Raw genomic sequence first — 26,510 nt, forward strand, 5'->3', positions numbered from 1 at the left:
CCTTGGGAGTGCCAGAACAACCATCACTGCCCTTGTGCCAGTGCAGTTCTCCATGGGATGGCTCCAGTGAGCTGCTGGGTGAACCTTCTGCAGTGCTGGTGCCTTGATGCCTGCCACCATCCCTTGCCCATATCTAGCCCTGCATCCCATAGGGGTAGGGATGGTACCCTCCACGGTGGGAGGACATACTGGGACAGAAGCAGCCACCTGAGTCTCATGGAAACAGAGAGGAAAAGGGCAGTGCCTAACACTGCTCCCAGCCCCGTGGGGTGCCAGGCTTTTACAGGGACACCTAACTCACTGCAGACCCTTTCTTCCACAGCCTGTGACCCTGCAGCTCCACCAAGCAGCAAGCATCCTGCCCACACCCGCATCATCTACCGGCCCTGGTTCTCACCCTACAGCTACTTCATGTGCACCAAAGGAGATGCTCAGCAGCACCAGGACACCCCCTTCTCCAGCCTGGCCACTGGCACCCAGGAACATGAGGAGCCTGATGACCTCTCAGAAATAGTCTGCTCCTCCTCTGACTCCTCAGATGAGACCCAGCTACCCCAGAGACCCAGGCTGCCTAGCAGCAGAGCCAGCATCACAGTCCAGGACATCCTTGCTGCTTCCCAGCAGCACCCAGTGTCCCAGAATGGCTACCAGTGTGTGTCTTGCTGCTGCATGTTCCCCACGCTGTGGTCGATCAAGACCCACCTCCGGAACAGCTCTCAGGAGGGCTACAGCTGTAAGGTGTACTACCGCAGGCTCAAGGCCCTGTGGGAGAAGGAGCGCATGCTGCAGGAGGCTGCAGCCCCCGGGGTGTCTATGTAGCCCCGCCACGCGGGAGGGCACTGCTCCTTCGCTCCTGTCAGTGGCAGAATAAACCGTTTCAGGAGCAGCCAGCCCTGTCAGCCCGCTGCTCTTGACTACGTAATCCTTTAAGAGAGACTTCCCGACTTTTTCTTCACCAGCAGCCAAAAAATCTCCCAAGCCCCTGAAAGCACTGCTTAGCATCTCTGCATGGAACTCCGCAGATGCTGGGAACCCCCTGACATCCTCAAGCTGTTAGATCAGCCCTTGGATGAGCCTAAAGGGGAAGACTGAAACCCCTCTACTCCCAGCAGTGTTCGGGGCACCTCACTCTCACCAGCACCTTGTGGCTGGCACCACAAGCAAGAGTCCCACGTGCAAGGCCAAGGGATGCCACTGCTGGTGATGGCGCCCAGCATGGAGGGGGAGAGAAGTACAGAAAGAGAGAGAGAGTCAGTGAGAAGGAAGAGACAACAGGAAGCCTTGAGAAATAGAAAGATTTATTTAGCAAAAGCCAGTTGAATAATGACAACACCCAAAGGTTAAGTGCACTTACATTGCAGATTGGTCTCCCAGATAGATTGAGTCAACAGTTAGTAACACGACAGTTGTAGGAAAAGAAAGGACAAAAAATATAGCTTTAAATCCCCAGTTAAGGTCCATAGCAAAAGTGAGAGGCTAGAGAGCCATCCTGGAGGCAGCGCTGACTTAGGAAGAGGATCATTTACACATGTACACCAGTGGTGTGGCAGGATGCTGGCAGGATCCCACCCAGCTCTGGCAGTATTCGTCAGCCCATGGGGCACCCACCGCCTTCTCCTGTGGGCAGAGTGCCGGGCAGGAGCCTGAGCCCTCAGCTGGTCCCAACACTCTGCATATGTGTGCAGCAGGGATGGGCAGGAGCAGTGGCTCAGGGCAAGGCTCAGCCCTGCCTGTTTTCTACGGCAGCCCAGCCTAGAAAAGACCCCTCACCTGCTGCTGCTCCTCCTGGGCTCTCCTTTCATCTGCCCTGTGTGTGTGGCCCAGTTTCTGCTCTCCCCCTCCCACATGATCTGCCTGCCCACATGGAAAACCCTCTCTGAGCTCACCCATGTATCCCACCCTACCTGTGCCATATCCTGTGCCTGCTGCCATCCCCACCTCTTCCTCCTGGTGGGACCAGCTTCCCACCCCATGCTTTCACCTCCAGCTGCTGTGAGCTGGCAGTGGGATGTCAGGGTCCCCAGCAGAGGGGTTTGCACACAGCTGTGCCCACAGCAGTGTCCCAAACCACACCCCTGTCCCAAACAGCACCTGCTCCTACTCTGCCACTGTGTCTGGTGCAGAGGCTGCCTTGGACACCTGGCCACTGAGGGGACACCAAAACATCTTCCTTCCCATTAGGACTCTCTAGCTCCTCAGAGCATCCAGCCTCCTCCTGTGACGGAAGCTGCATAGTACAGCTTCTACTGACCCTGGGAGTCTCACCCACACCTCATTCCTCATTAGCCCTCAGTCCCAAGGGGATTGGGGCTGCATAGTACAGCTTCTACTGACCCTGGGAGTCTCACCCACAACCTCATTCTTCATTAGCCCTCAGTCCCAAGGGGATAGGGGCAGAAAGAAGTGATGGACCTTCTATAGCAGCCAGGAGGAGAGCAAAAGCTTGCGTCTGGGAGATCCTCAACTAGGGGTTAGTTGCAGGCAGATCTAGCAGAGACAGAGCTGGTGAAGGCAAAAGCAGCAGAGAAGCAACAAAGTGAAGCAGAAGCGGGACAGAAGGGTGGGTGGGGAGGAAGACAACTGTGCCAATCCCCACCTCATCAAGTGTTTCCACAAGGAGCAGGGGTATGAAGTCCGGTTCATATCCCTTTGGCTGCAGCCTCTTTTGGAGGCTGCAGCAACAGACAGCTGATAAATGTGCTTGCAGAAAAGAAACACGCTCTGGGTCCCTTGGAGGCCCCCAGGATGGCTCTCAGCCATGGGTGTCTTGGTATCTGGTGGGGGATCCTGAGATCTTGGATTCACTTTTCCAGAGGGTGCAAACCAGATGTGAAGAAGCCCCCTTGCAGACATCAGCAGTTCACACCCCATTGAGGGATGGCAAGTGTGCCCACCCCTGCACACGGACGATGCCAGCACTGCATCCCCCATCCCTGGACCAGGGGCACATGACTGCTTGGAAATGGGAGGGTTTGTCTATAAAGCAAAGCTGGGAGTTTGTGGTGAAGGCGGTGCAGGGAAGTGCTTGAAAATGTGACTTGAGAGCACCAGAAAGGCTTTGAAACCTGGCAGCCACACTCAGGAGCCCAAGGACCAGACGATGAGGGGAAGGGCACTGCACAGCCCCACGCTGCATGCCCTGGCTCCCTGCTCCACACTAAGCTGTGCCTTCCTACCCGCTCCACAGACTGAGAGGAGTGGGCATTGCCTGCAGGCCCTCCACCTGCCTCAGGTAGGGACAAACCCTGTCCTGGAAGCACAACAAACACCATCACCTGCCAGGAGCTGCCTGTGCATGGCCACCCTGTGCAGCCTCATCTCATGCCTTCAGCTTCTTTGCAGGCTTGTCCCCACTGTCACCCGCTGCCTCACTTCTCACTTGCTCACCTCTGCTGACAGTGCACTGTTACCAACCCTAACCACCCTGCTAGCATATCCCTGGCCTCATCTCCCACCTTCTCCACCATGCAGAGAGTGAGACCACCTGCCAGTGGCTCTGTCCCTGCTCACTGCCCTCATGTTGCCTCCTTGGTCCCTCTTGTCCCCACTCACTGCTCCATGCCTGCTCTCTCATTCCCCCAGCAAAACCTTCATCTACTTTCCTGCTTTCCCACCAGCAGCAGTGGCTAACCCGGCAACAAATCCCTTGCTTCTGCCTGACCTCGAAATGCAGCCTGGGAGGGGACGGGGACCACGGGGAGCCCAAGCAGCTCAGCTTGCTGTCTGATGTGAAGTGGGGATGCTCCAGCTCAGCACACAAGCCCTTGCATGCTGGAGCACAGCATGCCTGGTGCACCACCTCAGCATGGCTCCATCCTCTCCTCCACACACCTCCTGGCTGTGTGCTGAAGCCTCGCACTCCCTCCTCTGCCCCTCTCCCTCCGGGATGTCCCACTCCTGCCAGGACCAGGGGGCTACGGCCAGGGTCCACCCCAGCTCCGGCAGGTCCGCACCACCTCCTGCCGACCCCTACACCGCAATCTCATCCTCCAGGCTGTCACCCAGGTCCTGCCTGGTCTGGACGTGGAGCAGGCGCGGCGGTTCCTCCTGGGACCAGAACGCTCCTCACTCGCGTCCGTGTTGGACTCGTACTCAGAGGCAATGCCCGACTCGCGGAACTTGATGAGCTCCAGGCTGCCCAGCGCTGGCTCTGGGGCAGGTGGCCCTGAGTCAGGCAGGAAGCGATAGCACTCCAGCTTCACCAGACAGTCGTTCCTACCTATGGGGCTGCCCAGGGTGCTGGGGAAGCCTGAGCCAGAGCCCAGTGGCGGCGGGTGGGTGTCCTCGGGCTGCGGGGTGGTCGGGTCGCAGAGGACAGGGAGGACGTTTGAGCGGAAGGTGATCTCCAGCAGGCTGTCCTGGGAGCCCGCTGCAAGAGAAGAGCATGACTGAGAGGCAGGCAGTGCCACCCCAGTTCGCCTGGGAACCCCCCAGCCACCACAGCTGGCTGAAGACTGGCCAGAGGAGGATGGTCTGGGCTGTTTGGGTATCAACTTCCCCCCCCCCACCATTTAGAGGGGCTTATTTGGTGAAACTGGTGCCAGGAGCTGCTGCTGGTCAACAAAGAGCCAGTTTTGCAGGATAAGAAGTTACGTCTCCTATCCAAGCTTCTGCAGGGAGCTGATGGCCACATCTGCTGGAGAAGAAGGTCGAGGGGCTCTTGGGCAGGTAAGGAGTTGGCCTAGAGCATGCAGCCACTGGGGAAAGCAGACATACAGCTGATGGACGTATGTGACTACCTGTCCATACAGCCCTCTCCAAGCCATTCACACACTGCTTGCAAACACCCTGCCACACGCAAACAAGCCAGGCCAGAAGAGCACTTACATTCCCCTACACACCCACTGGTAAAGCACAAGAGCCCCAGAAGAAATGCCCACATGCATGTCCTCCACAGACCCAGATAGCTGTGAGGGGAAAGGAAGGGGCAGGAGCGCTTACTGGTTGTGTTCCCCGCTAGCTTCAGCTCCAGCTCCTGCACCTGTTTGACCAGGAGCGAGATGTGCTGCAGCAAGTCCTTGTTCTGGAGCAGGAGCTGGTGCACGCGAGCCTGGGCTTCCAGCCGCGCCGCTGCCTCTGCGGCCAGCTGGTCCTTCAGCAAGTGGACCTGTGTGACAGGAGAGAGCACTTAAGCATGTGGGTGATGCTGCTTAAAGGCTCAGAACGTCAACTCCGGCCAGCCCTGCTCGTCTACCAGGGCTCACCAGCATTGCACAGAATGATCTGATGAAAAAGCCATTCCCCGTGGGTACCCACAGGTGTGATGCGGAGTGGGGCAGGCAGCAGTGTCACACCAGAGCACACACAGCAAATCCAGTGTGTGGTCTCCTGGCTTCTCTCATGGAAAAGCCTGAGGCAAAGGGAGGTAGCACTAACCAAACCATTGGTCACACACGTGTGCCACGAATGCACAAGGAAAGGGCAGCCCAGGAGGGAGCCAGATGGATTGAGAAGAACAAACATGCTTGAAAAATTAGATAGTTCTGCCCGTGCATGATGGTGCAGCCATGCACCATGGGCAGCCCTATCTGAGCTGTCTTTCCAGGCAAATTTCCCAGAGACAGGGTCCTGCCAGTGGCGTCTGTCACTAGCAGGGGCTGGAGCATCAGAGCTGCCCTGGAGCTGCAGGTGGCTCTGGCTGTGACAGGCATGACATGCCTGGAGCAACACAGATGGCAGAGTGCTGCTGAGACACAGTGGCTCCAGGAATATGAGCTGGCTGCTCATTTTTGCCCTGGAAGCAATGCCTGGATGGTAGCCTGCAGGGAGTCCATGGGCAAGAAGCCCACTGATCTCAGCATAACTACCCACATGCAAGCAATCTATATCACCAGCACCATGTCCCAGGGAGGGTGGGATGCTGCTAGGTGAGACCAGCCAGGAGTCTTTGCCCAGGGGCAGCTCTTTGACCTGAGCTAGTGCAAGGAGAGCCCTGGGATCATACTCTGGACAACGGAACAGCAGTGCAGAGCCGCAGCAGCTCAGTACCCCCTCCTGCCACCCACCCGTGGCTCCTACAAGTGCTCTTCTCTCCAGCAAGGACTGAACCAGCCAAAACTCGTGGGGAACCAGGAAAGCATGGATTTAAAAACAAGCAAACAAAAAAGCAAAACACAACAAAATACACCTCCAAACAAAAGAGACAGTTTTACCTTGGCCTAGAGAGTGACCTTGGGGAAGAAGTGGGGGGCTCTCTTTAGCCTGTCAAAGCTGTGAGCTGCAGCTGCAGGGCCCCAAAAGCAGCACAGCTGGAGGCCACCTGCCCTCCTGGATGGGTACCAGAAGGCAGCGCCGGGTCTGATTGCAGGCCAATTCTGCCTGCTTTGCCGAAACACAGCCCGCAAGGTGGCAGGGCAGTGCCCCTGGCAGAGCAGAGTTGAAGCACAGTGAGCTAAGAGGGTGGCAAGAGGTGAAGCAAGGTGCTGGGACCTGCAACTGTCCATGAAGCCAGACCAAGGGCAAGGGGGTGCAATAGTTTATACACTGAGCAGGGAGTTTTGGTTTGCCTGTGGGCCTCTAGCCAGATGAGACACCCCACACTACTGTTACCCTTCCTCCTCTTCCTGCCAGTGGTGGGACAGTGGGGTACAGCAGTGCAGTGGGACATGGACCCTCTGCCAAATGCTGGTGGGTGAAGCAGAGACCCTGAGTAAAGCTGGGATCATGTTTAAATGCTAAGCGAGTGCCAAAGCTCGGTCCTGGCAGTGTCAGCCCAGAAGTCATCTTTCCTCACAGCCGGCAGCTGTCTCTATCTGCAGCAGGGGCCAGGTGATGCTCAGTTGATGCCAGGGGAAGATGCCAGCAGAACCCAAATGCCACGTCCTGCAGAGGGGCAGTGGCTCATGCCACCTTCCCCCTGGGGACAAGACCCAGGAAGGACTCCCTGCCTTAATTCAAGAGAAGGAACTTTCACAGGTGTCTGTACACACCTTGCAAAAGTAAGTCTGTAGTCAATGAAGGAACAAAATGGCATTTCATCGTTAGCCAAGTAATTAGAGGCTGAGACAATTACAGAACGGTCTTTGTAGGACTAACCATAGATCCTGGTCAACACAGTGGATCTCCTGGCTTTGTTAGTAAAGAATTAAGCCTATGCCCTTCTCCATGTGTTTAGAGACAAATTGCGTCTGTACTTTTTGAGAGAAGATAACAAGTGCCATTAACAGAGCTGTTGATGTAACACATGCAGTCATCTGAAAGGCAGTTGACATAATAAGTCCCAGTGTTTTCATTAATAAATTACAATGATACAAAATCACCATGGTGCATGCACTGAAGGGATTAGAGAGCAGCTAAGTGACAGCTCCTGGGACAAGAACCACCCTATGGTGGGCAGAGGTCCAGAGCAGGATGCCAGCCCTTGGAGAGAGGGGGATGAGGCCACTGGCTGCCATCCCAGGAGTCAGCCAAGAAATGGCATTACACTATTTCAGATTTTTTTTGTGTGTAAGTAGGAAGAAAAAGAAATGACCGCTGCCAAGGCTGTGCAGGTAGACGGACTGGGAACTGCTGAAGGTGATCAGTCCCTGCCACAGAGGGACCGGGCTTTGCCTGTAACAACATTATACTTGGATAGACATAGAGGATGCAGGTCCCCCTTTCAGAGGGGAAAGCAACTTCCCGAGCCTGTGACCCCAGCTCTCAGGGCAGCAGCTCAGTCAGAAGAACCAATACTGATTTTCTGATGTGAGAAGAGGAAAGCATGGGACAGCATAGAAAGGCTGCGGGAGCCGATTGCTCAGGACAGGAAGAAAGTCAAGCAATTCCAGAGAGCTCTGTGAGGGGTCAGGGAACAAGTAAAGCTAAGGTAACGAGTTCGATAAAGCAACCAGAGCTGCTTAAATGTGAAATGCCTGCATAGAGAACAAGCTGCCAGCTGCAAAGCCCAGGCAGCAGTTGGCCAGGGCTAATGCTGAGGCCAGGCATTGGCAAACAGACAGGGGCCAAAGGACTAAGAAAACTGGTGGCATGCAGACCTAAGCACCTCATCTGCTGCGACAGGGCTGTGGCAAATTGCCACTCCTCTCCCCCTGTTGCACAGCCCAGGAGCTGGTCCCTCACCAATACCTGTGCACCAGCTTCTCCCACAACCACCACCTGGGCTTCTCTGCCTGGAGGCAGCCTCCCCTCCCCATGGAGCTGCCTGTCTCCAATGCTGCCTTCAGGCAGGGGATACTCTGGCAGCAAGGCAGGGCTCGGAAGCATGCCCCAGCCCCGCCGCTGCCCCCCGGAAAGAGGGGGGGGGGGAAAAAAACGGCTGCGGCGGCAGAAGCTGCTGGAGGAGCTGCATCTGGTGGTGGGCAGAGAGGGGTGTTCCCAGGTCGGGCAGCTGGGCAGACGAGGGCAGCAGCATCTTGGGCGATGCTGTCAGGATATCTTCAGGGAGGAGGCAACTCTGCAAAACACCAACATTCAAAGTATGATCCCATGGCCCTTGCCACAGAGATCATCCAGGCACCCCTCAAAATGTAGCCCCTCAAAATAACCAGGAAAGAAGCTGCTGCATTCGAAGCAAATGCACATTTTGCTGGGGGGTGCTGAAAAACTATGAAAATGGTATTTTTTTCAGTTTTGACAACAGCCCAAATACTTTTGTAGAAAATTCCCAAAAAGGCTGACTCTTCTCAAGGGAATTTCCACTATATCAAAAAAGTTTGTTTTTGTTTTTTTTTCATTTGGTCGAAAAAAATCCCTATCAGCTCTGCCCCGGACACTTTCCGTGTGGCCGCACATAGCTGAGTCTCAGCACAGCGCTCTCCGGGAGTGCCCCAGGCCCAAAGCCAAAGGGCAGCCCTGTGGCAGCAGACAGCTTTGATCTGGCAGCAGTGGAATGCTGCAGAATCCCTCCTGATCCCTGGGCCCCTGGGATGCACATCAGAGAAATAGTGCCGGGACCGCGCCATGCCCTGAGAGTGGAGGGCAAGGACCCACTCACCTTGGCGTCAGCATAGGCACTCGCCTCCTTGCCCACAGCATCGAGGTCGGTTACACCGCGGCTAAAGTCAAGGATGTCAGCTCCAGGCAGTGGGAGCTCCACGGCGTCAATGTCCGTCTCCTCTGCGGAGGCAGCTGCCCGCTCCACGCCGGTGAGGCGACAGGCTGTGGGAGCAGCATCAGAGCAAAGCACAGCCCACTTGGAGTAAGAGCATGCTATGGTGCACCCATGGTATGGTGAGTGATGCCCACTGGTTGGTCCCCAGTGCCCCCAGCCACCCACCTTCCAGGTCTGGGGGAAGCAGGTACAGAACAACACAGCTGTGCTTCCTGGATGGAGCTTACAGCCAAAACCACACCCAGCCCCAGCACACCAAACCTGGGGAACAGCAGCCAAAACCCCTGATGTGGGACAAATGGGTCATCAAGAGCAGAAGACACATAGAAAGCTGAAGAAAGGTAAACAAGAGATTACGAGGGGAAAAAACCCAATGAAAACAAAAACAGATGCTCAGAAATCTCCAGGGAACTGCATATCATGGCCTGGACATTGTGTGGAGGAAAATCAAACAATGACCTGTCCAGGACAGCCCAACGCTTAGGTCATCACGACAGTGCTGGCTGCAGAGGAAAGCAGGAAACCACAGCACAGCCCAGCCTACTCCTGTCTGGATCAGAGGAATTAGCACCCAGCATAGGGTGGCAGGGCAGGGCAGGCAACCCACACCCAGATAGCAGGGCCACCAGCATCTCAACGGGCAATGGAGGTGTTTGACCAACCTCTTGCAAAACATCTGCCTCCCCTCCAGCAGTCACTGGCACCAAGGAGCACGGCAGCTCTCCAGGGCCCCACAGAGCCCTCTGCCCATGGGGCTGAGAATGGAGAGGGGTTCCTCGGAAGCCCCAGGAGCTTGATGCAAGAACCCAAGCATAGCTACATACATGCAGGGAGTTGCAGAGAGCTGGACCTGGCCTCATGAGCACCTCAGGATGCGGGCAAAGTCTGTGCTTAGTGCCTCTTCTGTGGAAGCAGCAAGGAAATGTTTGCAACGTGTGCAGCTGAGCATGGAGAATATTTAGGCACCCCGCAGAGACCCAGGTGCTGCTAATGGGCTCCCAGCAAGGGTGATGTCTGTGAGAACGACAGCTAACACCTAGCGAAGGCTTCTTGCTGGGCAGGATCCCAGCTTGCGCCCAGAGCACCACAGGCCAGATTGCTGTGCAAATCCATTCCCTGGAGGCGTCAGACAGCAAGGAGCCATATGGGAAGACAGTAACTCTGCAGACCACATCTGCCAGGCTCCAGAACCCTCACACCACACCTGCCTCCATCCTTGCAGAGTACCTGGGACATCCAGGTCATCCCCGTTCCTCTCGCTGTCTCCGTCCTCCTGCCCATCTGCATTTTGCTGGGTGTGCTGCAGGCTCAGCTTGTGGCAGACCTCAAATGCCTGTCCCACTGTCCGGACAATGCGCATAGCTTGGCTCTGCAGGAGGAGAGGAGAGGAGGAACTGAACCTCAGCTGGGCTGCCCCAGCCCAGTGACCTCCCCAGCGTGGCACAGCTCTCGGGGGTCTCTGTGTGCTGCCACACGGACTGAGGCACCAGAGCCCAGATCACCAGGGTGCTCTGGGCTGCCACCTGCAGCACAGTGACAGGGTCCTGCTCCAGTTGCCCCACCAAGACCCTGCAATGGCAGGATGCCCACTGCAGCATCTCTACCTTCTTCTTGGATTTGAAGACATTGCACCTGAAGACATTGCTAGACCCATCCCTGGCAATGTAGCTGAAGATCTTTAGGTCCTGGGAGTCATGAGACACATAGAATATCCTACAAGGACAGTAAGGAAAGGAAAACATCAACATACATTGTACCCACATGCCCAGGAGACTGCCAAGGCCACAGCCAGCGCTTTGCAGGGCACAGGGTGCTGGCAGATGCCCAGCCTCTGCAGCACATCCCTGCAAAATCCCATCAGAAACATTTTTGGCAGTGGTTTTGCCTCAACTGGGAAAATTAGCCTGCTGACACAGCAGCAGCAAGCATTTTGCAAAGGCAGCACGGGCTTTCTTTGCTCAGTCCCCAGGGACAGAGCCAACAGCCCAGGAGCCCTCCAAGGACCAAGGAGAGCAAACCTCACTCCTCCACCTTGCTGCTTGGAAAGCTATCCTTGGTGGGCATGGTGGCAGCTCTCCATGGTCAGTCCCCAGCACAGTGCTGGTGTGGGGTAGGTACCATGGCAGAGCCATGCAAGCCTCCATCCCCTCACCATGCAGACTTACCTGTAGATGGGATCGTGCATGACAAGCATTTTGTTCTCGTCCCAGGCCCATTCTTTTTTCTGCAATGAAAGAAGCTGAAAATGAGTACGTCAGATGCTGCCCTTGAGATCAACGACAGGGCAAAACCAGGCCAGGGACAGACCAGGAAACTCTTGTCACAGCTTTGCTGATGCTCCTCTGCAACACTTTGCCAAGGGTTGGGTCCTCCTGAGAACCAGCAATGTCCCACCTCACTTCCCATGGGGCCCCTGAGCACTTGTACACGTGCATCAAGACTGGCTCAGGCACACTGTGGGAACATGGCTCATCTGGGGCTAATCCCAGCCCAGCCCTCCCTCTCCCAGCCCAACAGAGTTTCACAGATATTCAAGGATGCTGCAGGTCCCTGCACCACAAGGGCAGGGCTCTTGCTGCTGAGGCACCACTGCGCCAAGGACCAGGGCTGCCTACCTTCTTCTTCTTCTTCAGAATGACCTTCACACCATCCACTGACACAATGAGATTCACTTTCTTCTTCTTTATATTCTTGGCTTTAAATTCATACTGCAAGGGATGAAAGAAAATGCCTGAATTAGCCTTCTTGCATCAGGAGAGCCCCAGGAAGGGCTGAGAAGGCTTTGATACGAAGGGGCAAGAGAGACAGGGAAAGGTTTGCTTCCCTGAGCACATGCCTGCACCAGCCTGCCCACCCATGCTAGGATAGGACAGGAGGCCGTTCTGCCCTGCAGTGTCCCTTTACCCAGCACACACAGGAGCACACCCTGAAGCAATGTGGCCTCTGGATGTGGATAATGCTTTGCTCAGCCCAGGTTGCTGCTGGAAGTGTTAACTGTTCCTCTGCCCCTCCAAAGGGCCATACCTCCCCTGAAAGGGACTGCCACCTTCCCAGCCTGCCAGCCCTCAGGGCTCTACAGCCTGGCCAGTTTTGCCCCACTGGCTGTGACCATTGCTGAGTGCTCATAAGGGAAATGGCATTTCTACTGGGCTTTTTTCTTGGGCTCAGTATAAAAGTGAAGGTGATTGCTGAGAAGTCTGTGAACTGCTCCAGGGGAGAGGGGATAATGCAATTACCCACTTCAATTAGAAGTCACTGGACAGGAAAAAAACCAACAGGAACTTCCAAAGATCAGTGACTAAACACAAAGCTCTGGTCCAGCCTGGGGAGAGAATTGAGATGCCTCAAAATCCAGCCACTTTTGCGTTTAGTCTTACAAGCAGGGAGTGGGCTGGCAGGGGAATAGGCTAGGTGAGCCATTTAGGCTGAGCAGCCTCCTGATGCAGGACTTTTAGGGGCAGAACTAGTCTACCATGGCTGCACCCACATCAGGTACCTGCTGTGGTGGTCCCACAGGCAGGGTGCTCTGCACAGCCATGGGAACAGATCCTCTGTGCTCCCCCAGTGGCAGAAAAGCCAAGCATCCTGCACCTTGCACATCCGAGAAGAGGAATTCAGTTTATCCTCTCATTATTTTGCCAGTCTCTCTGCAGAGGGCGCACAGGACAGGTGCCCCAGTGCAAAGCTTTGCCTCCAGTCCACACCGAGCTTTGAGCCGTGGTGTGACATTTCCAGCACTGCATGATGTATTCACTTTGGCAGCCAGAGCCATCAGGCAGGAAAAGCTGCTGGCCCTGACCGGTGATTGAATGATAAAGGACCTGAAAATGCAATGCCTTAAAGCCATTTTAAAGCCACCGATGGGGATGGGAGACACAGATGACCCGGGTAACAGTGGGAGGAGTGCAGCTCTGCCCTCCCCAGTGCATGGACCAGGCAAGCTGTGCAAGCCCACTCGCACTGGGGCTGAAGCCATGGTGATGGGCTAGAGAAAGCAGAGCTCAGGCTCCCACCATGGCTACAGCCAGCCTCCAAATCCCCAGCACATACCCGTATGCTGCTTGGAGGGCTTAGTCCTCATGGACAAGACTCTCACCAGAGTCCCTCATCAAAGAGCCCATGAGGGTGGGTTTCCAAGCCCCATCTGTTACATTTCCCCTCCCTCATTACACGAAGAAGTGAAACTGCACCTAACAGCCTATCTAAGCCTTGCTAAGACCAGTACTGAGATCACAGCAATGTGTCTGGTACCTAACACTAAAGAAATGTCTTGATTTAGGCTTGAAAAGGTGAGCTCCAGCCCAGGTACCTTATAGTAATTAACCCAGCACCTTCTGGAGCTCTGCATGTGATTTTTCCAAGAGCCATGGGCCGAGATGGATGCTCTCCACAGCACCCAGAGTGACTGCATGGCATCTTACAGCCCGATTTATTGGACCTAATGATCATTGATTATAAACATCAAGTTACATTTCTGTGCTGCTAGAGCTGTGGGGTTTCTATTCTGGGTCATGCCAAGTGCTAACTAATGTGGGCTTGGAAGAGACAGCAATACTGAAAAATATCTCAGGGTTAGAGAGACTATTTTTAGCCTGGTTTTGGGCAAGTAACAGCCCTAGGACAGCAATGCAGACAGGCCAGGATGTTTCAGCAAAGATGCTACCCAGCCCTGGCATATGTTTCAGGAACAGAATCGATGCAGAGCTCCTCAGAGGTGCTTCCATAACCCCTGACTACAGGCAGAGGATTCTGCCCAGGCTTGCCCTGGCAGAGGGCAGTGCCACAGGGAAAGCTCTGCCATGCTGAAGCAAAATTCCCCTTGTGCTGATGGCTTTGGGCAAAATTCCAGCAAGAACAAACATAAGCAAAGAAGTCAAACTCTCAGAAGGGCCGACCAGCCAGATTTGTTAAGCCCTTGCATAAATCCAGGCTTTATCTCGACACCAAGGTGAGAGCCAAGCTACTTTGCAAGTCCAAGCCATGTGCTCAAAAAGCTAGTGCACACCCTGCCCCATCCTGCTCTTGTTAGTACAATCACTCCGATGAGTCCAGATGCTCTCTGGGATACATTTCCCATGCAATGAAGCACAGCTCTAGCCAATAAAACACTAATGAACTCATGCCCAGTGGGACTCTAATGAAATGCTAGCCATAATTTAGTAACAAATTAGCAAGGAAGAGGATTCAATAAAACAGCAATTCAGATGAGTGGCCTGCACGGGTCAGGCACGCTGAGTCCACGGGCCAGGAGATGCACTGCTTTCAGATTTGAGTTTGGGTGAATAGGTGCAAGCAGGAAGGAAAAGCTCGCAGGAGAGAGGGGCAGCAAACCAAATTGAGAGGGAGCATGTACCCTTCTGAAAAGCCTGGCACACCATTTGTGCACAGCTACCCTCCCTGCTTACAGACACTGCAATTTGCTCTGCCTTGTTCACAAGGCTAATTTAGCAAACCAGAGGGATTTCACCTAAAGCAGTACCTCTGGCTAGGGACAAAGGGAGCATTAGGTTCACACAGTTCCTCTAAGTGAGATTTGTGCCACAGAGACTGTAAGGGATACACCCCAAACTGTGAAGAGCAGAATGTGTGCTCAGACCTGACGGCTTATGGTGCAGCCAGGAGAAAGGCACATCTTACCACAAGCCCTTGCACACCCCAGCAAGCCCCTGCAGCTCCCAGGAAGGCAGCAGCTGATGGTGGCAGGAAAGAAAGAGAATTTGTGCAATTTTCCCATGATCCCCTTTGGTTTCACACCACAAGCATTTCACATTTCACTGTATTACTTATAACTAACTAACTGGTATAATGGTCAGAAGAGCTTTCTTGGCTGTCAGCTCTGGTAGTTTGCCCATCATGGGCATGATTCTCTATTTTTAAATACCTGTAGTAATACTATAGGTTTGGGTTAATTATATTAATTCCTATAGCAATGTGGCAATCCCAGAAGATAGATAAGAAATAACTCCAGGGAAATACACCGAAAATGGAACGAGCAAAAAAGAAACTCAACTGTTCCTGGACTGGCACAGCTCCACAACTGGCCTCCAACTAAAGCTCTAAGCATTCTACTAAAATTTGTAAGCAAAGATTGGAAATGGACATCTGAGATGTGCCAAAGTTAAAAAAAAAAAAAAAAAACAAGAAGAAAAGTAGAGATGGTCTCACTAGTGAAAAAGTATTAGACCACTCAAACTCCAACCAGCTGAGAAGTGAATAAAGATTATCCCTTAATTTTATACTGCCCACAATAAAAATATTCATCTGGATTAGAAAAGAAACATCTATCTCAGCAGGGCAGGAGAGTCTTGCCATTGACCTCAGGTTGTGGGAGTCTCTTTTCAACAGCTGTCTTTTACGTAGAGTTCACCATTTAAATAACTTTAGATGGAAAATAATGCCAGCTGGTGTATGCATCATTACACAACACATTCCTACTGTCAGAGTATTAAAATTGCCCTTTCTGAAGAACAGAGTAACATATGTTGCTTAATAGAGAGTGCATGTAACCTTGTCAGCTTAGAATAAAATTATGTCTGAATCTGAATGCGATGGGTATGTGTGAAAAGCATGGAAAACTCAGCCCTTAGAAACACGTTACCCATCCCTGTCATACTGTTTCTACACAGTAAAAGTGTAAGAAAACTTGTAACCACTCACTGCAGGGTAGGTTGGGCAGATCAGACACTAAAGAGGAGAGATGATGTCTTTCTAGATTCATCATGCCCCCACATAAAAGCATCTGAAAAAAGGTTAACCTGAATAGCAGTGTCCTCATTTCATTCCAGTCCATCTGAACTGCAGCAGTTAGAGATTTAAGTCTGCCCAGTAGCACTCTCCACCAGTAAGGGAAGTTACCAGGAATCCTGTGTGTCAGATTGTGCTAGCAGAATATAAATAAACAGAAAATTCTTTAATGAAAGTTCCCCTAAATGCACTGAGCTGTCCCTGCCCCCTTCTAGCCCTTATCCCCCTACTCCAAAATAAAAAAGAAAGGTCACAAGCTTGTACTGAGGATACTGGAGAAAGAGCAGTGGTTTGAGAATTCAGTTAATAGGGAAAAAGCAATTTCCACAAAACGCATTGCTGCTCTGCTAGGCTGGGAGCCAGGAGACAAAAATCTTTTATATGAAAAAGCACAGAAAGGGTGTATTTCTTTTGCCAGAAAACTGTATTTCTTTGTGTTTATGCAAAAGGACATGAAACTCTGAGCAATGCCAGATCCCACAGAGCCAGCACTGCTGAATGCAAAGGGCTGGCTGGCAAAGCCCCTGCAGTGTGAGCAGCCTGCGGTGATGCCCCTGCAGCTCTCTGTCCCTTGGCACCTCATCACGCAATGAAAGCACAAGTGCGGGGCTGGCGCAGGCCCTGCAGGGGAGCAGGGCAGGGTGCTGGAAGCCAGTGTCCCACTGCCTTGGCACCCTGTGGCGGCTCCTCCACGCAGCTGGCTGGCACAGCAGCTAATGAAATACCTTTCAGAGTTAGACTTTAACCCAAGGTCAGCTCAGGCTAATGAAAGACGGGGCAGACTAGCGAAGGCTTTCCCAGCACACTGGGGGGAGGAGCAGTACTGTTCTCTTGATGAAGAATTAACTTATTGCAAAGTGACAGCTGAGCTAGAGTTCAATTGGCACAGACTCCATGGCTCCAAGAATTAACGACTGGAAGGGAAACCACATACCTCCTCGCAATTTCTGCTGCTGAGAACACAGGGAATGAAAGTGTATCTCAGAAATGTACAAGAGATCAGGCATAACCCACAGGAGGGAAGCCTGAGAAAACTTGCTGGATCCTAATAGCAGTAACTGGGAGGCATGGCAAGCAGTGGCACTGTGAAGGGGACAAGGATTTCACTTCACTGAACCACACAAGGAAATGGCACAAATGCCAATGCCCATGGATGACTGACAGCCACCCACAAGCTGTGTGGGAAAGGGAACCTGGGAGGGACATGGCCCTTTCCTAGCCAGAGGTGCCCAGCTCCTCCAGGGATGGGCATGGAAAGCAGTAGGAGCAGGAAAGCAGCACCCACTGCCCACTAGCCTTCTGTGGGTTGAACAACAATCAGAGCTTGTTGGCGGGGTCCTGCCAGAGTGTTAAGAGCAGGGTGCAGCCAGGAACATCTCATCACTTCTTTTCTTTCTTCTGGTGCTTTGCTAACCAGAGAAGCATGACTTCTAGCATTGGAGGGGCCACACCACTCCAAGGCAGGCAGCACAGCGAGCACAGGTTCTGCGACGTGCCTGTGTGTCCTGTGAGCCAACAGTTTCTTGGGCTAAAGACTTGGGAAAGCCTATGCATAGATACAGCACACACTGCACCCAGCTTGCCAGGTGCAGAGGTGGTGTGCGCTGGGCCTGGTGGCATGACTATGAGATCCATCAAGTGCAACTGTGTCTGATAAGGACAAGCAAGCTGGAACTCCACTGTGCAGAATAAGCTGGAGATCTTGTCAGGACCATGAAGCACAAGCCCAGACAAACATGAGGTGAAGAATAGGCACAGAGAAAGGCTTCCCAGTGAGTTTCACCAGGAAGCATTGGCCTCCTCCAAGAGGAGCCTAACCATCTCAGTCAAATGAGAGACCATAACCAGTATGGCTAAATACAGTGGCAGAAAGAAAGGAGCACTAAAGAGGAAAAGGGAATGATTTAAAACACAGCTTTGGCACAGTAGCAAACAGATGCAACCTGGCCAGGTATAGCCTCACAAATCAGAAGTCCTTAATCATCCAAGCCACACAGGGCTGGGAATATTGGGGTGGTGTCCAGCAGACAGCTAGGCACAGTCTGCCACGTGGCAGGGAACAGAGGCAGCATTGCCTCTCCTAAGAGCCCAGCTGTCAGACAGGTAGAGCAGCAGAAAGCCAGGGGTCCTGCCAGCAGGGTACCCAGGGATGGAGCATCCCTTCCGCTGTGGGTTCCTGTCCTGAAAGCAGAAAGGCACCTGCCAGCCTGCATCCCCCTCATGCATTACCCCAGCTCTACTGGGGCAGCAGTAGATGTCAGGGTATAAAGCAGTTGGGAAGTAGGATACCTCCCCAGAGGGTGTTCAGCTTCATCCAAGATACATTTCTGGACAAGGCTGCAAAACACCTGACAGTCCACTTTTCTGGGCTTCACTTTAAGCTCACAGGGGACTCGAGCTTGCTGGAGGAGAGCACACTGCCATACGTGCTTAGCCTAGTAATCTGATCAGTAATAAACAGACTAAAATGCATTTTTAGAAGACTGCCTTAAGCCACCCTACCAAAATGCTGTGCTGCTGCCTTTGCCTGTCAAGGACTCCACTGACCCCTCATCATGGGCATGCAATCCCATTTCAGCTCCAGTGAGGACATGTTACCACATCAATTCCCATATGCAGCTGTGAAGTGCATACCTGGCCATGGCCATAGTCATGCCCATGTACCATGCACCAGCAGGTTACTCATCTATGGGATGCCAGCAGCATCTCTCTGCTCCCTCCCTGCGCTGTGAGACAAAGGACAACAGTGTGAAGATCATCTGGTGTGGTCACTTTGCTTGTGCTCCCCTCTCCTGCTGCCAAAACCTGGGACAAAACCAGCTTGCCAGCAGGGATAGATCCCACAGCAGATCACGGAATCACAGAGAGACATTTGGGGGCAGAACCAAGGTTCCCACTGGCTACATCAGCAAACCAGCAACATGGCATGGGGAAACATGCTGGACACCTCTGTCATCCTGCCAGCTCAGATATGAGCTGCTCCTCAGGCTTAAATTTCCCCCACCATCCTGTCTACACTCCAGTGCTGGTGGTTTTGCCAGTAGCTAGACTTCAATCAAAGGGTGCAGTAATTTGGAAGGGGGAGAGGAGTAATGAAGTATGGGATGCTCGTTCTTGAGCTTAACGATGCTTTTTAAACTCTTCCATGGTTCCTCAGAGTTTGCATTTGCACATACGGGAAAATGTTGCTCTGAGGTGCAAGTGTTTGTCTGAAATAAGATATGATTTTGGTTTGTACTGACAAGGTCAGTGCCTATTTTCCCATCCAACTTCAGGTTTAATTTTGGTAACTGTATGTGGTGGTTCAAGTACTGATGGGTATAAATGGGCATGGGTCTAAAAATACCCATGTTGCAAGAGCAGCAGAGCAGAGTTACGGTTGCTGCTTTGAAACAATCCCTGGATCATAATATATCCATTTATCACATGAAATATGTTTTCTAATAATACTGAAACATATTGATAACATACATCACAATAAATTCTTTCTGCTCGGTTTGCTATTTCCTAATAGATCCATTGTTAGGATCCAGCCTTGATCCATTTCCTCCAACCTCCCCTCACTACCTCCGGGTTTAACAAGATGAGCCGGCAAACTGGGATACATCCACAAGCCACCTTCAGTCTAAGCAGTTTCACAGGAATCTCAGGGAAATCAGAACTTGTAAAAATTAAATCAATATCCATCATAGGGTTAAACAGAGGAAGTTCTTCTGCATAACAGCTCATTTTCACCCCCTCTTTCGCAGACTTCCATTTACAAGATGATTTACCTCCCTTACAAGAAATCTTTAGGGGTCCCATATCTCTCTGCCCCAGTCTTAAATTGTTGTGATTTAAAAACCTCCTTAAGATCAGAGATTCAAAGGAGACCTGAGACACATCAGTCTATCTCCCCTCCCAAAGTAGTCTGCAGCCACTCCGCATGCCATGGAAGCCCAGCACTCTGCAGGGGGATGCCGCAGCATGGTGCACGCAAGGGATGCAGCTGGTGGTGGCTGGAGCACACTTCCCAGCAACATCCCTCAGCTCCACCCAGCAGCTCAACTAAGCCACCACCAGGTCCCTGTGCACACGTTTGCTTCATTGAGGCTTAACTAATACTGAGCTTATAAGACAAAGTTGCGGACCCCATCCCAGCACAGACAACATTCTTCCCTTAGCTTGGGTAGACATAGCAATGGCTCTGAGTTGCAAGCGACTGCTCATGGGCTGGGAAAAGCAGCCTCTCTCAGCCAGGCATGAAGGTCAATGGAGACACAGGCTATCTCCCAGCCTTGAAAACATCTCTAAACCCCTTTCAGAAATCCAAGGAAGCAACAACAGCATGGACTGGACTTGTGTGGGAGGCAGCAGGCTCCCACCTGCCTTCACATGGCTGCCATCTCTGATGACCGAGCATGGCACATGTGAATTAACAAGTGGGAGGGTGCTATCGGATACTGGTCAAACTGGTTACAGAAATAGCCAGGCTTTGAGCTGCTCCCTTCCGTTAACAAAAACAAGGGGCACACTCTGCACACGTCTGCAGGCTCTGCTGTTCACAGCCCTGGAGACACAAGAGATGAGCTGTACACATCTTAATATTTACCACCTTTTGCTAAAATAAGCAGAAGCACATTCCTTGAAAACCCCACATCTGACTGGAATTTGTGGTGTTTTTAATCAAATACACATAGGTTCAACCTATGAGCAAAGGCAGTGAGTGTACAAACTGTTCGGCAACAGCTCCTCGCAATCACTCTTTGAAGAAGGTAAGAAGCCACAAGAGCCTAGAAATGGCCTCTGTTCATCCAGCCTACACTGGGTTTGAGCCCATGTGCTAGAATGAGCTTGGCTTAAAGAAAAGCATTGTCATTTGCAATAGTTTAGTCATACTCTTTATGGTAATCCCTAATCAAACTCCTGCATCTTCCTGGCATCGACATTCCCCAGTGCCCTGTGGGGCCCCGGGAGTGCTGGGTGTTGAGCAGCACAGGTAATGCCCAGCCAGGCACCTTCCTCCACCTCAGCCGGCAAACAAAAGTTCTGAGTTCAAGATTTGCTTTCTTCCCCAAATGCTTTCTTTCTAAGGCACCCCCTCCTCAAGGCAGCCGAGATCATCCCCACCTGCAAGGAGGGGGCTAGAGGCAGGGCTGACACCGTGGAAGAGCGCAGAGTCACTGTGAATTCACCCACAGGGCAGCGACAAAGAGAGGGGCACCGTAAGAACGTACCCACGCAGCGCTTCAGGAAGGTGTCAGCTCAGCAGAGTGAGCCAGATCAGAACACAGTGAGATTTACACCCCACATTGTGAAACACAGCATTTACTTTGGTATTTTTTTACTGCTCACCAAAGAGTTGCTCTCCCACAGTTGCACAAAAGCTTGAGCAAGACCAGTTAGAAGGCAGATGAGAACAGCCAAGCAGAAGAGCAGTGAGAAACTGAAGGAAAGCAAGCTGGTAGTACTGTAACTAAATCAGCAATTTTGAATTCAGACAATTAATGAAGAATGAATGAGTAGCAGCATTAAATGCTTAACACATCAGAAACAAGCCAGCCCTTTGGGGCTCATTAGATGCTGATGGTGCTCAGCAATGTTTCCAGCTTGTATACTGGAGAAAAGAGGTAATTGTTCATATCACACTTGTTTCATGGCTCCTATTTCGGCAATAAGTAATGCATGTATTAAAAATCATTCACTAAATTCTACATGTTAATAAGTGAGAATAATGTCTTAAGAGAGATTTAGAAAGAATCATAGAAAAAATTTCTAAGCTAGTGAAAGTTCCAAGATTTTAGGCAGAGTTAGAAAACAGCCAATACAGAACTTAATATCAAGCAAAAGGATTGCAGTACAACTCAGCACAGCACTGGTTCTATGTAAACTGAAATCCTAAACTATACCAATGAAATTAGAAGCGTACTTCACAAAGCTATTAGGCTTGCTAAGAAACTAAAGAGAATATATTGCCATTTCCCCTCTTCATGTGTTTTGACAAACACAGCCCAGATTGAGGAGCTGAAACCCACCTCACTGGTGGAGCCCCAAATGAAGCAATGACAGACAGTTGACAGCATACTGCTGTACATCCAGGAAACCCCACAGCAACGAGAGCACAGCAATGCTCATTTTTATGCAGGTCTGGAAGAAAAGTATTTGCTATCTAGGGTTAAGCATACAGGAATTTGGCATCTATTCACTTCAGGCTGATTTTATATGGCACTGGCGAAACAGCCTCCCAGAAGAAAAAGGAACAGAAGCTGCATCCACAAGATGCAAAAATGCATCTAAAAAAACCCCCTGAAGACATCAAAAGGTGTCATGCCAGTGGAAAGGACACTAGGAGGAGAGTGTGGTCCTGGGCCCATGAACAGGGCAACACGCAGCAAAATAGAAAGGTGACTGTCTCAAAACATGGCACTGCTGAAATCACTACTAATATAATCCATCCTGACTTAATACGTTCTGCTTTATCACACACTTCCAAGAAGCAATAGAAAAGAGTTTAGAAAAAAGCAACAAGAACATGAGGCAGGTTTGCCAGTCCCAGGGGTTAAAACAAACTCTTACCTTATCCAAAAAGTAGGCTAGGAGGGGGCTTGTCCATAGCTCAGACTTGGCACTCAGAGAGAGCTTCCTCATGCCAAAAGCTCTTCGGGCAAATGCAGAAAATGGACTAGTTGGGAGTTGAAGTTGGATCCATTCAAACCACAGAAAGACACATCTTTTTTTTTTTTTTTTTCACAGGAAGCTCAATAGAACCTGCACCCCAAACCACACTCACCACCAGGGCCTATTAGCCTGCATTTCTCTTTTTTAGATATTGAGGATTTCTTAGCCTGTATGTAGAGATCAGCAAAAATGTGCTCTTTGTGTTTCCAGTACTGGAGAGATACAAACACAACCCTGAAGTTCCTGGGAATCAGGGAGTGTTTGAAGGAGTCCAGACCAGTCCCATCCATCATGTTACAAGGGAGTAGAAAATGTCATAGGAGCAAATGCCAAAACAAAACTGGAGGCCTTTGAAGGGACAAAGAAAGAGATGGCTTTCCATAATGCATATCAGTATTGCAATCCAAGAATACCACTGTAAAAGATCACCGTTGGGCTCTTTAACTAAAAAGAGTTATGTTGAAATTTAACCATCTTTGCTGGAGTTTCCTGTGGGAAATACTGACTTCAGGATTATTTTTGCCATTTCTGCTGAAACAGAACAGCAGTTTCTATAGGCAAGCATATGGCAGGAGAACTGGGGTCTTCTTCCCACCGTGTTAAACTCATGCTGGTGAAACCAAGTGACAGATTAAGAATCACTAGGGTCCTCATTCTCCATCAGGGAAGCCTTGCCTGAGAAGGAAACATTTTCTTCTCTAAAAATTCATCCAAATTTGGCTATGTTCTTCATCTAGAGTCTTTGCCTGGGTAGACGTCACTCCAGCCTGGGAAAGTCCAGTCCCTCCAAAAATCCCAGTTGAAGCACATCACCCACTGGCTATCACCTACAGGGACACCAGAGCAGCTGGGGACAGTGTCTGGCCACAATGTCATGCTGAAAGCAGCAGCCCTTGTGTGGCCATCGCAGCCTCCCCACAGGGCGAGGAGGTGCAGGCAAGAGGGGGCAGGGGACCTCCAGGGCTTTCATTGTGCTTTGCATGCTACAGCCCTTCACTGGGACTGGGAGAATGCGCTTTCGGCTCCTTTATCTTGTTCTCGGCTGTGCTTGTTCTTCTGCTGTCCTACAATAGACGCATTCTTTCCTCCAGCTCCCTAATTAAACAAGATCCATTCCACAGACCAGCTCACACAATAGCTTTTGCAGCCTCTCCTCTTAAACAGATGAGATCCTTTCCTCTGCTCCCGTGCACCGCAGGAACAGGCCATAACAAACCCACCCTTACAGCTCTCACAGCCACAAAACCCCGTGCCAAAATCCTTCTCACCTTGCTGCAGGCTGCGAGGCAGGCTCTGACGCTGCTCTTCCCCCTTGGCCATTTGGTGTACAGCATCCCCTGGAACATCTTCCTGCTGCACCAAGCCAAAACCACCACGAATTAATTTTAGCAGTGAAGAAACTGGGGCATGTGGCTTTTATTTTATTTTATTTTTGCAAGGCTGCAGCTCCACGCTTTGCCTCTCTTCTGAGAGGACAATACTTCAACAATCTAAATCAAGGGGTCCTTGGCTTTGAGTACCAGCAGAGAAGCACCAGAACAGAAAGGATCATACACAAGAATAGCATTTAAAGTGTTGATTTCAGGTTGGTTCAAGTTTAATTCAGTCTGGTTCCCTGCGCAGGGATGCCTTCTTCAGAAGGAGCCTGACAAGTCACTCAGTCTCCCTGTGTCTTGGTTTTGCATCCATAAAACAGATACTAAATATTGCTTTAACCCTGACCTCCTGCTTGTGAGGTGTTTTCAGTCTTTGTTCCCTTCTTCCTAAGCTATTTCTCCCGTTAATCACAGAGCAAGAGCCAGGTACCATTTCTGGACACACTCACGCCTGGCTGGAGAAGGTGGCTGCTCAGGATGCAGCCACTTGCATCCCTTGTGCTCAGGTCCATACATCAGCTTCAGCAGTCAGCACAGGAGAGCATCTGGAATCCACTTCATCCCAAGAGTAAAGCGCTGCCCAAGAATAAAAGGGCAGCAAACTGTTGAAAGCCCTTGATTTATTAAAAAACATTAAAAAGATCCATCTTGCAGTAAACCAGAAGACAGAAACCCCAAATAAAAGCAATGCCATGAATGTGAGGAGACACTAACTTAAGAGGATTGGAAAAGAGAGACAGGGCCAGCAATCCACTACGCTCACCAGGAAAGTGCCGGTAGATACCAGCATGAGTTGCAGACCCTGAAATCAGCCACACCTCAGTGTTCCCCTCTTAAACCTATTTTCTCACCTCAACAACCTCTCAGGTGAACTAGGAGCTTATCCTTACGCACAGTTAGGAATTTACTTTAAAATACAAAGATAAGTGGAGATGGTTACCTTTGCTAGCAAGCCTCTAGCAGCAGAAGCGGCTGTCACCTCTTCATGACCATGGCAGGGATAGAGAGTGCTGGCCTGGGTATGTTATGGCTGATGACACTGAATACAGCCCTTTCCCTCAATAGCAGTACTTTCTGCAGAGGTTTATGCAAGTTAGAAGGTCAGGCAATCAAAGGCAGCCCTGTCACCTTGCTAAAGGAGAAGACAGCTATCAAAGGATGATGGTTGCCATAAGTACTCTTCAAAACCTCACAAACAGCAATTGCCAATGCTCTCGTGACCCCAAATCTCACAGAACAAGCTGCAGACCTCTTCCTTGACAGCCAGGCTAATTCCATTCATGCCCATCAGCCTGAGTGTGCAACAGATCACTCCTTTCTAGGCAGGAGGAGAAGCCAGAGCAGGCACAGAGAACAGGAGAGACACCTTGGCACCACCAGCAGCTGCTGCAGCACCTGCAGTACTACAGATGTTACATGTGTCAGTGCTCCAGCTACACCATGTCCCTGCTGAAAGCAAGGTTTGCAGTGCCAGATTCCCTGCTTCTAGAGCAGCTGAGCCCTGGCACCAAGCTGCGTTTGCTGTGCTACCAGAACCATGTGTGCAACATGGGGAGCCTCTAAGGAAGGAGCCATGGAAAGCCAACAGCAAGTCTCCAGCACACACTGACACTCCTGCACATGCTCTGCTGAGCCTGACAGGTAACAAAGCCCATTAGTGCAACACTTAAAGCCTGTCTGAAGAAACATTTCTGAGGAAGATCAAGTGTAAAACGGGAGGAACAGAAGGGAGCATAATGGTACAAAAAGGGACAGACATCTATGCAATGACTTCACATGCACATGAATTTAGAGAAGGGGTGGGAGCTGGCAGGGCACCACTGGCTGGGAAGGAGCAATGCCAAAGGTCTGCACTCTCCCCCGCGTTCAGGGAGTCTGGCAGATGTTATTCCCCTTCTTCTCCCTTGAGCTCCAAGCAGTTACTTGCTGATGTCTCAGATGATGGCATCAGCAAGCTGGAAACATGACTCACTGAGAGTGATGGTGAGGAAAGTCCCCAGCCACGGAGCCAGCTGAGTCACAGGGAGACACTGTAGGTCCCAAGAGGAGGAAGAAAGCCCAACCAAGGAAAGGCCAACCCAAGAAAACACAGGGCAAGGATGCACGACAGGAACACAGGGGACAAGAGGCACTGCTGCCACCCAGCTTTTTGCAGCAGCTCCAGTTCTGCCCTGGGCTTGGTGCCTACTTGGCTCCCAGACATCTCAAAGGCATTTGAGTGGCTACAGGTCAGCATCACCCACCAGGGCATTGCTGCTCACACTGGTATGCCCCACATCAGCTGATATGTTCCTGCCAGAGCCCTGAGCACCACCTGCCCACAGGACACTTGCCCAGAGCAGAAGTGCTCAGAGAGGCAGGAGGTGTGGGGAAGACCACACACCAGCATGCATCTCTGGCTCATCAGCTTTCCCAAACCATGCTCCTCCATCCGGGTTATGGTTTCTTTCATCCTCGCGGGCTCCACAACCAAGCTCACCAACCAACTAGGAAACTCCTGCTCTTTCTCAGGCTGGACCCCCTGCCATCAAGCTCTCCTCCCCACCATGGTTTGGAGCCTGGCCACAAGAGACATGCTGCTGCCCTAAGCCTGGGAGAGAACTCTTAGCTAGGTCATTGCTGGAAGTCAAAAAGCAATGAGTTTATCATGACTTATTCACAAAGCCAGCTACCAGGGAAAG

At 51.5% G+C, this 26,510-nt stretch overlaps 2 protein-coding genes across 2 annotated transcripts in view; one reads left to right on the forward strand and one right to left on the reverse strand.

Annotated features, from left to right (window-relative positions):
- Positions 1-819, forward strand: part of LOC104404084 (uncharacterized protein C1orf111 homolog) — a gene marked incomplete at its 5' end in the record, with an annotated part of 1,235 nt that extends 416 nt beyond the window's left edge. Inside the window, one exon of the mRNA XM_010012434.1 lies at positions 323-819. Within this exon, the coding sequence (XP_010010736.1) occupies positions 323-819 (497 nt within the window). The remainder of the gene's footprint in view (positions 1-322) is intronic.
- Positions 820-3,969: 3,150 nt separating this feature from the next.
- NOS1AP (nitric oxide synthase 1 (neuronal) adaptor protein) overlaps positions 3,970-26,510 on the reverse strand; it is a gene marked incomplete at its 5' end in the record, with an annotated part of 26,574 nt that continues 4,033 nt past the window's right edge. Inside the window, 10 exon segments of the mRNA XM_010012436.1 lie at positions 3,970-4,058; positions 4,061-4,369; positions 4,942-5,127; positions 6,734-6,752; positions 8,177-8,395; positions 8,936-9,099; positions 10,280-10,421; positions 10,657-10,765; positions 11,218-11,291; positions 11,668-11,760. Coding sequence (XP_010010738.1) covers positions 3,970-4,058; positions 4,061-4,369; positions 4,942-5,127; positions 6,734-6,752; positions 8,177-8,395; positions 8,936-9,099; positions 10,280-10,421; positions 10,657-10,765; positions 11,218-11,291; positions 11,668-11,760 — 1,404 coding nt within the window.

Source organism: Nestor notabilis, unplaced genomic scaffold (assembly GCF_000696875.1).
Source record: "Nestor notabilis isolate BGI_N333 unplaced genomic scaffold, ASM69687v1 scaffold2394, whole genome shotgun sequence".
Lineage (NCBI taxonomy): Eukaryota > Metazoa > Chordata > Aves > Psittaciformes > Psittacidae > Nestor > Nestor notabilis.